This window comes from Pleurodeles waltl, chromosome 11, assembly GCF_031143425.1.
Source record: "Pleurodeles waltl isolate 20211129_DDA chromosome 11, aPleWal1.hap1.20221129, whole genome shotgun sequence".
In the NCBI taxonomy this organism is placed as follows: Eukaryota; Metazoa; Chordata; class Amphibia; order Caudata; family Salamandridae; genus Pleurodeles; species Pleurodeles waltl.
In genome coordinates, this window is record NC_090450.1 from 821384981 (window position 1) to 821398318 (window position 13338).

At 42.0% G+C, this 13338-nt stretch overlaps 1 protein-coding gene across 1 annotated transcript in view; it reads left to right on the forward strand.

Annotated features, from left to right (window-relative positions):
• Positions 1-12063, forward strand: part of LOC138266175 (telomerase protein component 1-like) — a 72547-nt gene extending 60484 nt beyond the window's left edge. The window contains exons 12-15 of the mRNA XM_069214648.1: positions 1541-1762; positions 2610-2705; positions 3034-3122; positions 9634-12063. Of these exons, the coding sequence (XP_069070749.1) occupies positions 1541-1762; positions 2610-2705; positions 3034-3122; positions 9634-9754 (528 nt within the window). The 3' untranslated portion in view covers positions 9755-12063. The remainder of the gene's footprint in view (positions 1-1540; positions 1763-2609; positions 2706-3033; positions 3123-9633) is intronic.
• The last annotated feature ends 1275 nt before the right edge of the window (positions 12064-13338 follow it).

Consider the following 13338-nt stretch of genomic DNA (forward strand, 5'->3'; position numbering starts at 1 on the left):
GTGCCGCAAATTCTACATTGGGGCTACGTCGTTCCATTTATTTCCACTTTGCCGCTCCTTCCATTACCTTCAGGGCAAATAATGGAGACCATCTGTCTTGTTTGCAACAGGAAGTGCAGGCCCCTTAGGCCAAAGGGGCTACAGAGATGTTCCACCTCTGAAGTAGGGGCTCTGTGTTACTCCTGCTACTTCCTGGTGCCGAAGAAGGACAGAGACTATTTTTCTGTTTTAGACCTTCACCCTTTCAAATCCTTCCTTCAAAAGTACAAATTCAAGGACACATTTAAGATGCTCACCCTAGCCCCGCTCTTGTCTGCCCCCTGTCCTGGAGACATGGATGGTAGTGTTGAACCTGCAGAATCCTTACTTCCCCATCCTGCAGGCCCACAGACACTATCTGTGGTTCACGATAGGGCAGGACCACTTTCAATTTTCAGTGCTTCCTTTTGGCCTCACCAGTATCCCTCAGTTGTTCATGAAAGTGATGGCGGTAATCACAGCAGTTTAAGGGTTCCATTCTTCCCCTATCTTGATGACTGGCTATTTAAGGCGGAATCACCAACCCAGTCATTAGCCACCTCTGGATGATGGCAAACCTTTTAACTTCGTCGGGGTTCACTATCAACATGCCAAAGTCCCTAACCATTTGTTGCATTGGGTTTGTTACTGTGTAATTGTATGCACTTGTGGCATCATTTTTTGCTTGCTTGGTATCCTTTTGTTCACACCAGACAGTGAATTTTAGTTGTAAATGTACTTGTACAGCATAAATGGCTTCTTCTACAAGTGTTTCTTTTCTCATACTGTCTTTGAAGGCATGCTATTCTTTGTATTATGAGAACTGCAGTTTGTGATGGATTATCAATTTTCCTGTTTTAGGTTCCAGCGGGCTGTGTTACTAACTTCTCACTTTTTAGGCTATAAGTGTTTCTGTTTATTGTTGGTTTTCTTAAGTCTCAAGGGTTGACTGCCAGTTCCGACTCTCATGCTCACAGTGAGTTTGGTTACGTTTTCTTTTTTTTAGTATTTTGCTGGTGGCCACTTTTCTAGGCGTGGGGTTAGTTTGTGTTTTTTCCTACTGCTGATTTTCCTTTTCTCCAGGCAAGTCTACAGACACTCCTCTTTATAGAATAGTCTGTGTTTTTTACACTTAGGGGTTTTCTAATTCTGACTCCTGTGCCGCTGTTACCATGAGATCATTTTGTTCATGCTCACATTTAGTTTTCTTGTATTTTTCTCTGATATGTCTCTGCAAGTACCTAGCCCTTTTGTGAAGGGGATTTGTCTGTAGTGTTTTTCCAGATAGATGGATCTGTTCATAACATTTAGATTTGCCAATTTATGGGCTTGTCTGTGGTCATTGCTTTCTTCTTTTGCAGTTCTCTCTAGAGCAGAAACATCTGGTTCCTCACTCTGTGGTATGGGAGGAACTGGCTTAGACCAAGTGTTGTGTTTTGTGTGCTGTTTTTCCCAAAGTGGCTGTTTGCAGTGACATATTTTAAGGCAAGGGGTAACATTTTTGGTCTCCTTCTATCTTTAGGCTGTGAAACAAAGCTTGCTGATGGAGAAGGAAGTTCAGCAAGGATATCTCCAGAGCCTTGCTGATTATTTCGAGTACAGATGTGCTGACAAGGCTACTGTAGTCATGGAAGTACCAAGGTTACTTAAAGAAGGATGCTTCAATGCCAGACTGGTTAACTTCCTACGAAAAGACCAGAGAGCCAGAGTGCTCCCTGCTAATGTTAAATACAGATACCTCAAGGTAAACACTAATGCACCATGTCTGCTTGCTGAAATGCACTCCCTGATCTGTTACCATACGTTTTGAAACAATTGAGTTTCAATCCTCAGACAAAGGTATCTGCAGCTCATATGAATTCCAAACACCCTGTAGATACAACTACCTATGATCAAGCCCTTATTCTTTCTTCTCCCAAGACCCAATTCTCTATAAATGCCAATACCTTGAAGAATGGAGTTGAAACATGTGCCCTGGGCACCATCTTGCTAAAAGAGTGTTTTGTAGGGGTCAGAGTTGGGTTAGTAGATCAGAACTGGCCTGTGATCGACCGGAACTAGAAATTCCATTGTAGAAAGTTAAAATTAGGATGTGTGTGTGAGACATAGATCAGATAGATGGTAGTGGAACAGCAAGAATATAATCACATCATAACTCCTTTAATTTTTACAGACACACTGTGTATTTGTTTTGCATCCATGAAAACATGGATTAATTGTGTCTTGTACCAACCCTATAAGGTGTAACAAGTGTGGTGGTAAGCGGATCAGCCAGGCTCAGAGTAGGTGTGGATGGGTTAAGTACAAGTATTTTGGGAGAAGATACTTGATAAATCACGAATTAGTGGAAGCAAGTTGGACTGGTGTGGATTGGTTCAGATGCGTGTAATTTCTGGCAGTTTTGGTTCAGCAAATGGTTGGTTCTCCCTTTTTAGGAGTGTATTGGGAATGTTAGGCATGTGGTGGTGGAGTGGTGTAGGTCAGATGGTGTTTAGGTAATGGTTGGAGCTGCCATCTGCTATTGGTAAATTGTTGTTGCTGCAGGCGGCAATTGATGATCCAAGCTCAGATAACTGTGTTCTGTATTGCAGGATCTTCGCTGTACTCGACCCACTGGGCCAGGGTTTATGAGGCAGCCTGCCCTCATCTGCTCAATGTGTGCGGTTCGGTCTGGAGCATTTGGACAGGTGAGCACTTCATGCGTCTGTCTGCCAACATAAATATTCTGGATTTAACATTAAAATGACTTGTTCTCTTTCCTCACATTTATTTCCCGACACTCCTTTCTCTTAAATTGTTTGTCTTCACTCCATCTAGCCATCACAGCTTGCCTATTCCTTGCTCTGTTGTGGGCTGTTAAACATCCTCCTCTTTTGTTATTCCCAAACCATCCGACTCAGACACCTATGTCATCTGCGTCTCTTTCTTTCTGCTCTTATCTTTATCCCATTCTCAAATTAACCGCTAAATTTGGGCACCACAGTGACATTTTAACATGTAGGTCTTACCTTATAGCTGTTCCTGAACGGAAAGAGCTGTGTGATGTGTGGACAGACGGTCCTGGCGCTTGGAAAGGAGGCCTATGTTTGTCATCTGCACTACAGGTAACATGCGTACAACAAAGTCTTGATTACAGACATTGACTTAAAACTTATTTTGCTGGCACTTGGCTAATGTGTTGTCTCTCCATACGCGCCGCAGTCTCTTAAAGTGTTATTCAGGTCATGGCCCGTTATGTCACTGGTGTTTATTTCGCATACCTTCTGCTATGCGACAGTAACAGTGCTCATGCACACCTCTACATACAGTGATGAGGTTTCCATCAATGCCAGAGTCTGAGTGGACTTATGATGATGTGTTTTGGGGACAATGTTTATTCATTAAGCAGTGGGTGTGATATTGGTAAAACGTGGCAGATGGGTTTCACCAACTGCTTAACCATCCCGTCTGCATGCATAGCAAAACTTGAGGGGGCTCCCCTGCAAAGTACATAGAGGGGGCCCCTTCCTCCTCGGCCCACCACCTGCCAGTTGTGCTGAAGGGGCCGCTGGGAGCTCGGTGCCCCCCTGCACCGCGGGGGCTTTTGTTACGCCACTGCTCCGTCTGTATTTGGGTCTGTTGTGCATCGTTTAATGGGCGCATTCTGAGGCCGCTGTGAAAATGATACAGTAATACCACAGAGGAAATGACAGATAGTGTCGGATCCAATATTTCTCCAGAGTGGAAGTACATCATTAAATGACGTGGAGATCTTTGTGGGACATAAATTGCAGTACCAGAGTTTTCACACGTGACTCCTGCTTGATTTGCCTCTTTCTGATCCCTTGGTCTACAACAAAGTTTGTCAGGTTTGTCCTAGTGAACTGTGCTTAGGGAAGGATCAGATGTAGGGATAAACTTCCGTTCCACCAAATCAGGATTTCCACAGAACTCAGATTGAGCTCATAGGTGCGTTCTGACTGTCTGTCTTTTAATGTGTTTATTTTATCCTATCATTTTCAAAACCGCGTGATTAAAGACTATGAAGTGTAGATGACGCTCTAAAAAACAATGAAAGCTCATTGTCAAACTGTAATATACGCAAAGACGTAATGTAGAAGAAGCCTAGATGCACAACAGGTTGGTATGTCAAGACAGAAACAATACTTACTATATATAAGATTATCATAGTGCTTCTGGAACAGATAGATAGATAGATAGTAGTCTCACAGAGATGCACTCGAAAAACCTGACCAGGCAATATACTTAACAATGCTTATTAAAAGATGAGGGTTTGTGTAAATGAGACAGAGAAACATGGGTTCAGGCCATGGGAGTCGATTCAGCAAAATGGCAGGAGTGGCGGAATTGACATCACATAACTACCCTTTGGCCCAATCACATCCCTGGAAGTGACATCATATGTTTTGTGACACTGAATCCTTCCAGGAAGTGAATTCACACTACCTTAATCCTAATGACATTTCTGAAGTTACCAGCTTCTTAAGTACAAATTTATTTGAGAGCACAACAGTTATTAGCATAGATAAATGGCAAGTTTATATACAACCTTCATTTTAAATAGGGTGTACCTGCTGACACAATATAAACATTGCACATTTCTCTTTTTTATTGTATGATAAATCGTGTGTTTGTTGGAAGAATAGAATATAGCTCAAGAAAAGCACAAAACAAAACTGGATAGCTAAATTATTTGTACCACATACTGCCATGATTTAATGGTTTCCTTAGTGTATACCCCACCATGAAATGTACTAGTAAACTACAGTAAGATAAAGCAAAATATTCAAAAAGCAGTAGTTGTTTTGGCCACATGTAATACTCTATGTAGACCATATATTGAATGTGAACTATGTTTTTGAGTTTTATGTATGTATGTGGGATGTCTATAGCACAAACTTAGCCAAAAGGCATTGGAGTGCTGTACAGGGTCAAAGGCAGTTATAAAGACAACACATGATAGGAGAGGTAGCAGATCTGTGGACTGTTAATGCATTGTGACAAGCTGTTATTAAATTATTCTTTAGCATTAATACGTTTTGGTTATCATTACTTGTAAGACATTATGGCTTAATTGAAACATCATTTACCATGTGTTAAAGATGTCATTATTTTAATTTATGCAGGAAGGTATATATTGCACTGCTGGATTTAACTGTTTTAATGACCCAGGACACAGTAGGAGCTGCATAAAGTAAACAGTGCACATCAGGGCATTGTTTACCTTCTGCTATTGCATTGCCTTTGTCACCACTGAGGCCAGAGATCACAAAGGCAGAGCCAGGGGTTGCATAGGGCAAGCCAGGGACCCCCGAATGTTGTCCATAGTTCTGACTCTAGCAAAGCAGAAAGTTCCTGTGATCCTGCTTAGTGTACTTTGACTCCAGACTATTGCTAGGATGCCAGTACTACGGTGGTGTTCTAACCTGTATTGTCTAGGGATTCCTACAAAAAGGACACAGGCACCTCATTGATGCTAAGTGTGGTTAACTAGTAAGAGGTGAAGAAATTATGTGAAGAACATTGGAAGTCCTTTCCTAATTTGGAAGGGGTTAGGGTAGTCTCTAAACCAATGTAGTTGTTGTCCAAATATTTTTATTGTTTCCTTCCTAACTCAAGATTAAAAATGACACTGTGCCTGACATTGGCACCATAGTGGTTCTTCCCAAATCAGTGTGTCTCATATAAACTCATATCCCTTGCTAATGCAGAAGCTAAGCTACTCACAAAAATCCTTGCTAATCGGTTCAGACAAGCTCTAACCACACTGGTCGACCCAGTCCACTGTTGCTTCATGACCTTCAGGGGTACACTCCATTGTGTAAGATGAGTATATGTAGCAATGGCCCGACTTTGAGACGTAGAAGACCCCTATGCCCTCTTACTCATCAGCTTCAAAAATTCTTTCGACTTGGTGAACTAGTTCGTTCTGAAAAAGGTTCTATAAAAAAAATTGGGTTGGGACCACGATATATAGACTTACCATACTCTAAGCCCCCGGCACAGACACTAATCAATCGGACTCTGTCCAACCCCTTCCGTATTCATAGAGGCACCAGACAAGGGTGCACGCTTTCCCTAATTGATTTTGTTCTGGTGATTAAACACATAGCCCGGCTCATGTGGTGCAGTGCCCAGCCAGATTCAGGGAGGGCAGTGGAAGACGGACAGAATATATATGTATGTGTGTATATATATTTATATATACACACACGCACACACACACACACACACACACACACACACACACATATATATATATACACAATACATACACACACACTTTCTATCACACCCATATATCTAGGGACCACGCTGCCTTAAACTGCTAGATGCATACGAAAAGGCCTCCCTGTCAACTGTAGTAAATCCAAGCTAGTCCCACTTAGGGGAGATGACTCAGTCACAACATGGCTCACCTCCATACGCACCCAACGATTAAGTTTTAACTATGTGGTAATACAGATCTTCTGCGACCCAGTTCTCACCAGCAGTGTTAATATGTCTCCCTTCATAATGGCCCTGAAAGCAGATCTTCAATGTTGGGCATCACTTCCACTCCAGTTTCTGGGCGGAGTTGCCCTCCTTAGAATGATGATCTTGCCTGGGAACTCACATGTCTTTCAGTTTTTCCCGCTGCTTATCCTGAATCACTGGTTTTGAGACCTGGCATCCATAGTTTTCTCCTTCTTGTCGGCAAACTGTCCACTCTGCATAGCCTTGGAGAAATGCAGACAAACGGTATACAACAGCGGGATAGGCGTGGCTGACCTCCAGCTATACTATAGAGTGGCACAACTGTTATTAACGACTGGCTGACCTGGGATGACCCGGCTTACTGGTCCAAACTCTCTCTCTTTTGGGTCTAGATAAAGTGATGGGGATGGTATATGGGAACAAAGCCCTGCAGCAACTCACTGAGGCAACCTGATTAGCCTTCGTGAGCTGGTGCATGGCAAGCAACAGTATGACAAAAAGCCCTGACACAGCCAACCCCTTTATGGCAGGAGAAGCATCTCATCCAAACTGCACAGCTCACTGGCTCCCTCAAATGGGAGAGAATAGGCATAACAAACCTGGGAGGTGATCTGGCAAGGGCGTCACATTCGCTCCTTTCAATTTGATTTGTCACTGACCCAGTTCCACAAATACTTACAACTCTGACACTGCATAAAAGACCCAACTATAGGGGCTCCCCGCGCACAAACCACTTGAAGTCAAATTACTGATGCGCAGACTTGGGAAAGGAGGCATATCCCAAATCCTTAACTCCCCAATGGTGTTTCCTCCATGAAACAAAAGTGGGAGTCATGGGTTAAACCCCTTGACAATCTTGAGTAGCATCTAACTTGTATAGCCCCCTCAGGAAATTGCTATATCCTTGCGACTCACACTGATCCAATTGAACTACTGACACATGACATACGTCACCCCATGGAGACTGTTGGATGCCAGCAAAATCCCACACCCTGCCTCTGGTGTCCATGCCCTCATGCAGACTTCTTTCACGTGACTTGGCACTGTCCATCAATTGCCATGTTCTGGTGCTGAATCACTGAGACCTTGACTCAGGCTTTGGAAAGAACAACCAAGCTCTCGCCCAAACAGGCCTTACTTGGTGTTCTTGACAACGTGGGTGATAGCCGCAGAGACCGATACCTGGTGGGCATGGCCACAATTGACATCACCAATTGTTGCCAAAATAGACATTACCCGCAAATGTAGAACCACTGACTCGCCCACATTATCCAACTGGCATGCAGGAACAGACAGGTGTGAAAATATAAAAGAACCCATCTATATCACTCGAGGCTGCTTCGAAAAGCACGAACTGCAGCTTACTAGACTGATTTTGGCATGCAATAGTGCTATATGTTTTGTCAAATGCAAAAATCAAATAAAATGGTTTATCAAAAAAATAACACTGTGCCATTAGAACTATGTTATGTGTGCAGCAGTAAACTTAGTTTACATATGCTTGTCCTAATTTAAAGCCTAACTAGGAGAGGGGCATTCAGATGAACTATTGTAATCCTACACTACCCTAGGGTCTGAAAATTATGTATATGATGTCTAGTGAATAGGAACATTGTAAATTGCTGGCAGCTTCATCAGGTCGCTATTCCAACTCTGGTTGCTTTGCAAGTTTGGTGATAATAAACGCCCTTTACGGGTTCATCGAGGCACACTTATTAAAGTCTGAAAACAGCACAGTAAAATTCCAAAACTAATGGAGAAGAATCTAATAAGAATACGATGCAAAACCGTCAAATATGGATTAAGAGAACTGAAAAATATGATTTTTTAACATCCTAAAGAAGCTGCAAAGTGTCAATGTAAGTCTATGTGTATAACTAAAAGCAGGCCGTGGAGACAACTAGTGTACAAAAAAACAAAACTGTTCTGCCTCACCCAGGCTGGAAGCAGGGTCAGTTACCCTGCACGCTGGCACACTCAAATAGCTCCAGATGTCTCAGGTTGCTGAAGATCGTCCTCCTGGCCACTGGGGAGACTTCTAGGGTAACTAGCAACAAACAGCAGTTGGACACAGGTTTAAGCACTCACTCCATGTCAGATTCCTGAGTCAGCTGGTACTTCCAAAATGCCTCTTTGCCTTTTCCGTCCGTGAATAAGCAAGTTGCAATTATCTTTGAGAATCACTTCCATTCTTTGTGTACAAGTGGAATCAGACCCAGGCTCAGTTCTCTCTTTAGGTGGACACATGGAGTAGATCCTTTCTCTTCTGTTTTTCTTCAAGTCCAGTTATGTTCTGAGAAACATTCCTTATAATAGCCAAAAGATAGACATTGGTTAGAACTCATAATATAATCCTTAAAATGTTTCCACAGTGGACCAAGCCCTCTTTTACAGTAATTATGTTGCTTCACTGCAAATTATATTCCCTTTGTCCAGAGCCCCTTCTGCCCTTCTAGGAGTGCATCTATTAAAATGCGAAACCTTTCTATACATCCCTGGGAAAACCAACCCCTTCTGTGGTCAGACAAGAATGCTAGGCCAAGAACAGGCAGTATGCCTATACTTATCAAAAATCCATAACCAGCACTAAATTGGACTTTTGATAAATATTCCATTGTTGTGCCAATCATCTCTGTAACCGTTTTTTGTTGCCACTTCACATTGTTTTCTTCAGTTGGGGGAATGCTGGTGCGGGGAAGGATGTGGGGGCCTCCATTATCCAAATACAAGATCAGTGGCATTAGAGCTTAGATGTGATGCCTTGGAAAACCACTTGTCCAAAGCTTAGTTGAGCATCCTTTGAGATGTTTGTTCATCAATTGATGGTATTTGGATAGGTTTCTGTCCTACTTAAACCTGGACTGGCATTGTAAGTGCAACTCTTTCCTAATATGTTCCACTTGAATTATCTCTGTGATCAGTCTGGGATGCTCATCCAGCTCTGCAATGTTAAACATCTTGGCTTGGACAGTGTGTGCCATAAAGATGGATCCACTGAGTTGTTCAAAGATGCTGCAGTTGATTGTGTTGTCTTGCATCCTGATGTGGCAGATGCCCGTGCTATATTTCGCAGTGTAATACACAGGAAGGGAGTGTCATGGGGTTCACTTCTAATTGGCTGTTTTTGTTCTTTCCTAGGTTTGGGATGACTGAATGCTTTATCTGCAGGTCCCACATCCATCTTCCCAAATCTGCAGTCCCCGCTCTACTATGTCACTACTGTGCTATTTTCTCCTGGTGTGCTGTAATAAAGGTGTGAGTTATCTATTCCTATTCCGAGCTCACATTTGTGCCTTCCATATCCGGTAGTATTTCACCTCATTCCCTGTCCTCTCTGCTTCATCCCTGCCACAGCAGTCTGCCTCTCCTACCTCGTTGTCCTAGTATTGCACGTTCGGCTTCCTCACCCATCTAAGTAGTACAGCACTTTATGCCCTGCCTCCTTTTCCACATGCCAGTCATAACACTCCAGGCTCTGCTTCTCCCCATCTCATTGTCTTAGGACTTCACACTGATCCACCACTCCCTTCTCCCCCACATGTAACTTGATTCATGGCCTTCTCTCCTGGCTCATTGTACTTATAAACCATGATCTAACTCTTTTGCTACCTCATTTTCATAGCACTCCACGGTCAGCCCCACTGCCACCTCATTACCCTAGCGCTCCATACTCTGCTTCCTCACCCCTCTCATTTGTATAGCTCTCCACACTCTGCCTCCTCTCCCACTTAATGGTCAGAACACTATTCTGTGCCTCTTTATCCACCTAATTGGCAGTCATGCTCTGTCTTCTGTCCCACCACATTTGTGTATCACTTCATTCCAACACTTCACTCCTGCCTCATTATCTTAGTAATCAAGGATTTGCCTATTTTGTATCCTCATTTGCATAGCCCTCTATGATCTGCCTCCTCTCACATCATTGTCAGTGGACTCCATGATATGCTTTTGGTCTTGGGTGATTGTTGAAGCACTCCTTGCTCTGTCTTTGTGTCATTGTTAAAGCACTCCTTGCTCTATCCTCCTCCATAACAAAGCAACCCACCAGCCAGGTATAAGGGAAGATTGGCCAATGCAAAGTTATTGCAGGGCTCACTAAGTTCTTGCTGAGAAGACCCCCTAGCGGAAGGTATACCCTGGGTATCCTGGACCAGTGCTTAGTGTAGCAGAGCTGTTAGGAAGGGGTACATGGAAGGTGTAAGGAAGGGGTAAATGGAAGGATCAAAAACTCAGACAGCAATGCAGTTCAAGAATTGAGACTCCAAGGTCCAAACACAATTCATAAAGGGGAACTCAATTAGCTAAATACCAAAAAGACAAAGAGGAAAATGTGCTTTGTCATGTCAATGCAAAATTATCATTTTATCATGCCAAGGTAGGTTGTCCTATGATGAACTGTTAAACAATAAAGAATATAAGTATGCTCTGATGTAGGTGATAGGCATATCTATTGGACTTTAAGGCAGGGACCAGTCATCAAGGTTACTTTATATCTCGATTGTCTTTTTGGATCATAAATTATGCGGGTGGAACCCCATAGTTGTCTCTGTTAATCCCCATCGGTGGTGTAAACAATGTCCCCCTGTCAAGAAGAAAAGTTATCTTGAATGCAGGCATGATTCCTGAGAACTAAGCCAGCTTAATTGTTCAACTTGAATACCCCCTTTCTGAAAAGAAACTGGCAAGTGAGCATGAGAGCTATTAAAAAAACAAAAAACATCTCTATAAATTAATTTAGTCAAGGTCTGGAAAAATAGTTGCTTGATAAAATTACCAAAAGTCTTTATGTCTTAGAACCTGTGATTCTGCACCTGCTGTTTCAAGACTTCTGAATTAACTCCCAGTTACACAACTTAAAGCGCTTATGGGACATATACGGTGCAGTGAACAAAGGGCCTTACAGGACTCTCCTTTGGTCTATATTTTTTTAAGAAGGGTTAAAAGAATTGGAGTGATAATCTTAGGTCAACTAAATCTTTGTTTCTATAGTTGCATAAAGTCCCTGCTTAAAAAATGTGGCAATGACTGTTCCCTCTCTTTGGAGGACCAAAAACCGTTGAGCACTTCAGCTAAATATCTAAACTAGCAGCACTCTTCTGCTTGTTAAAAGAACATTGACGAACCATGTTTTTATACTTAGTGTTTTGCTTGGTCTCCCCCACTTGGCTGGAGTTACTGTAAAGACCACGAGCCTATTTCATTAGTGCTACATCAGGAATTCACTCAAGAACTCCAGAATCGTTGTCTTGGTCATTATTCCGGCCTACTAGAGGATTAGTTTCTCAAATCAAATTTGATCTTAATCGGCCCACAATAAAACCACAAATAAATGTTTATCAACCTTTCTGTATCTTTGGTGTCTCTTCCCTCGCTACCTTTCTAGTCTCTTCTTGCCCTCGCATCTTTAGAGCTCTTTTCTTTCTCTCCTAGTCTTTCTTCGCAATCAGCCTTGATACTTTATCCACTCCTTTCTCTTCTGACCCCCTTCCTCATGCTTCCAAGGCAGAAGAAAGGAAGACATAACCAAATAAGAGAGAATATCATGTATGTGATGTATTGTGATTAAGAGTGACATGTAAATTATATCAATTTAATTTTGTAATTCTGATTTTGAATGGTCTTGTTCTGTGACTTACAGAATTTCAATCTCTAGCTATGTAAATTCACTTCCGTGATGAGTTTCACGTTTCCAGAATTCAATCATCAAATAATTCCATGATATTTATACACAACATTCAAAATGTATGTATTGCATAAGATTAATTTTACACGATGGTTCGAAATATCCACTTAAATCCCTTAGGCAGGACACTTGTGACATAGGTGTATGTTCTTCACTATTTTTATTGTGGTGACTGACCTTCCTTTGGAAAGGTTTGTTTGTTATAATAACTCTCCACATACAAATTTCTTTTGCACATTCTGCCAAGTACGACATAAGTGTCAGGGAAGTTTTGAACCATATATTCCCAAATTTCTGTATTACACAGGCAATTGTGGCAATAGCACCTGTGTAGATATGAGTCGGTCTGACTTTCCACTTGAAAGGCATTTTCTATTTTCATAATAACTCTGGCTCAGTTCAATGAATCTGCACAAAACTTTCCAATAACAAAACTTTATTCAGTTTGGGTTTGGCATTGCAAGTTTGATGCAGATCTCTCCAGCAGGTATCAAAAATAAAAAGGTGGGCGGATGTTTTTTTTTTTTAATGGACATGTTGCATTTTTCTGTTTTGTGCTGTGTTACAGAAAAATACAGCTGAATGGAACTACACTAAACTTTCCATGTAAGTAGAAATATACTCAAGGAAGGTCCTTTGCTTTGTTTGGTGTGAATCTGTTGAGTGGTGTTTCTGAAATGAGTTTTCAATTTTTTGGGTGGGTTACAAGGATTGTTCTGGACCATTAGTATGGGTATCCTACACAGACTGGCAAATCCATGCAAAATTTCCTATCCGATAAAAAAAAAAAAAAATGAAAAATAACAAACGCATGTCATAGTATGAGGGAACTTTTCTCCCATTGTCCATTGTGGATTTACAAATCCACTATGCTCTAATTGTCTGGCAATCACAGAATACTTTCCTATGCAGTAGCTGTTGTTAGCCAAGGCTGAACAGAATACTGTATTGGAAAATAAAAACAAAACTGGTTATTTAGGGCAGTTTGAGCCTACCCTCAGCCCCAGGCCTACACTGGGGTCCGCAAAGTGACACCACCCCAGAATTCAAATTGAAAAAATATTTTCATCATTGGATTTGCGAATCCTGTGCAGAATTTGTGAATTCTGATCTCTCCTTAGTTCCAATATGCACTCCTGGGGTCTCATGATTCAAGAACC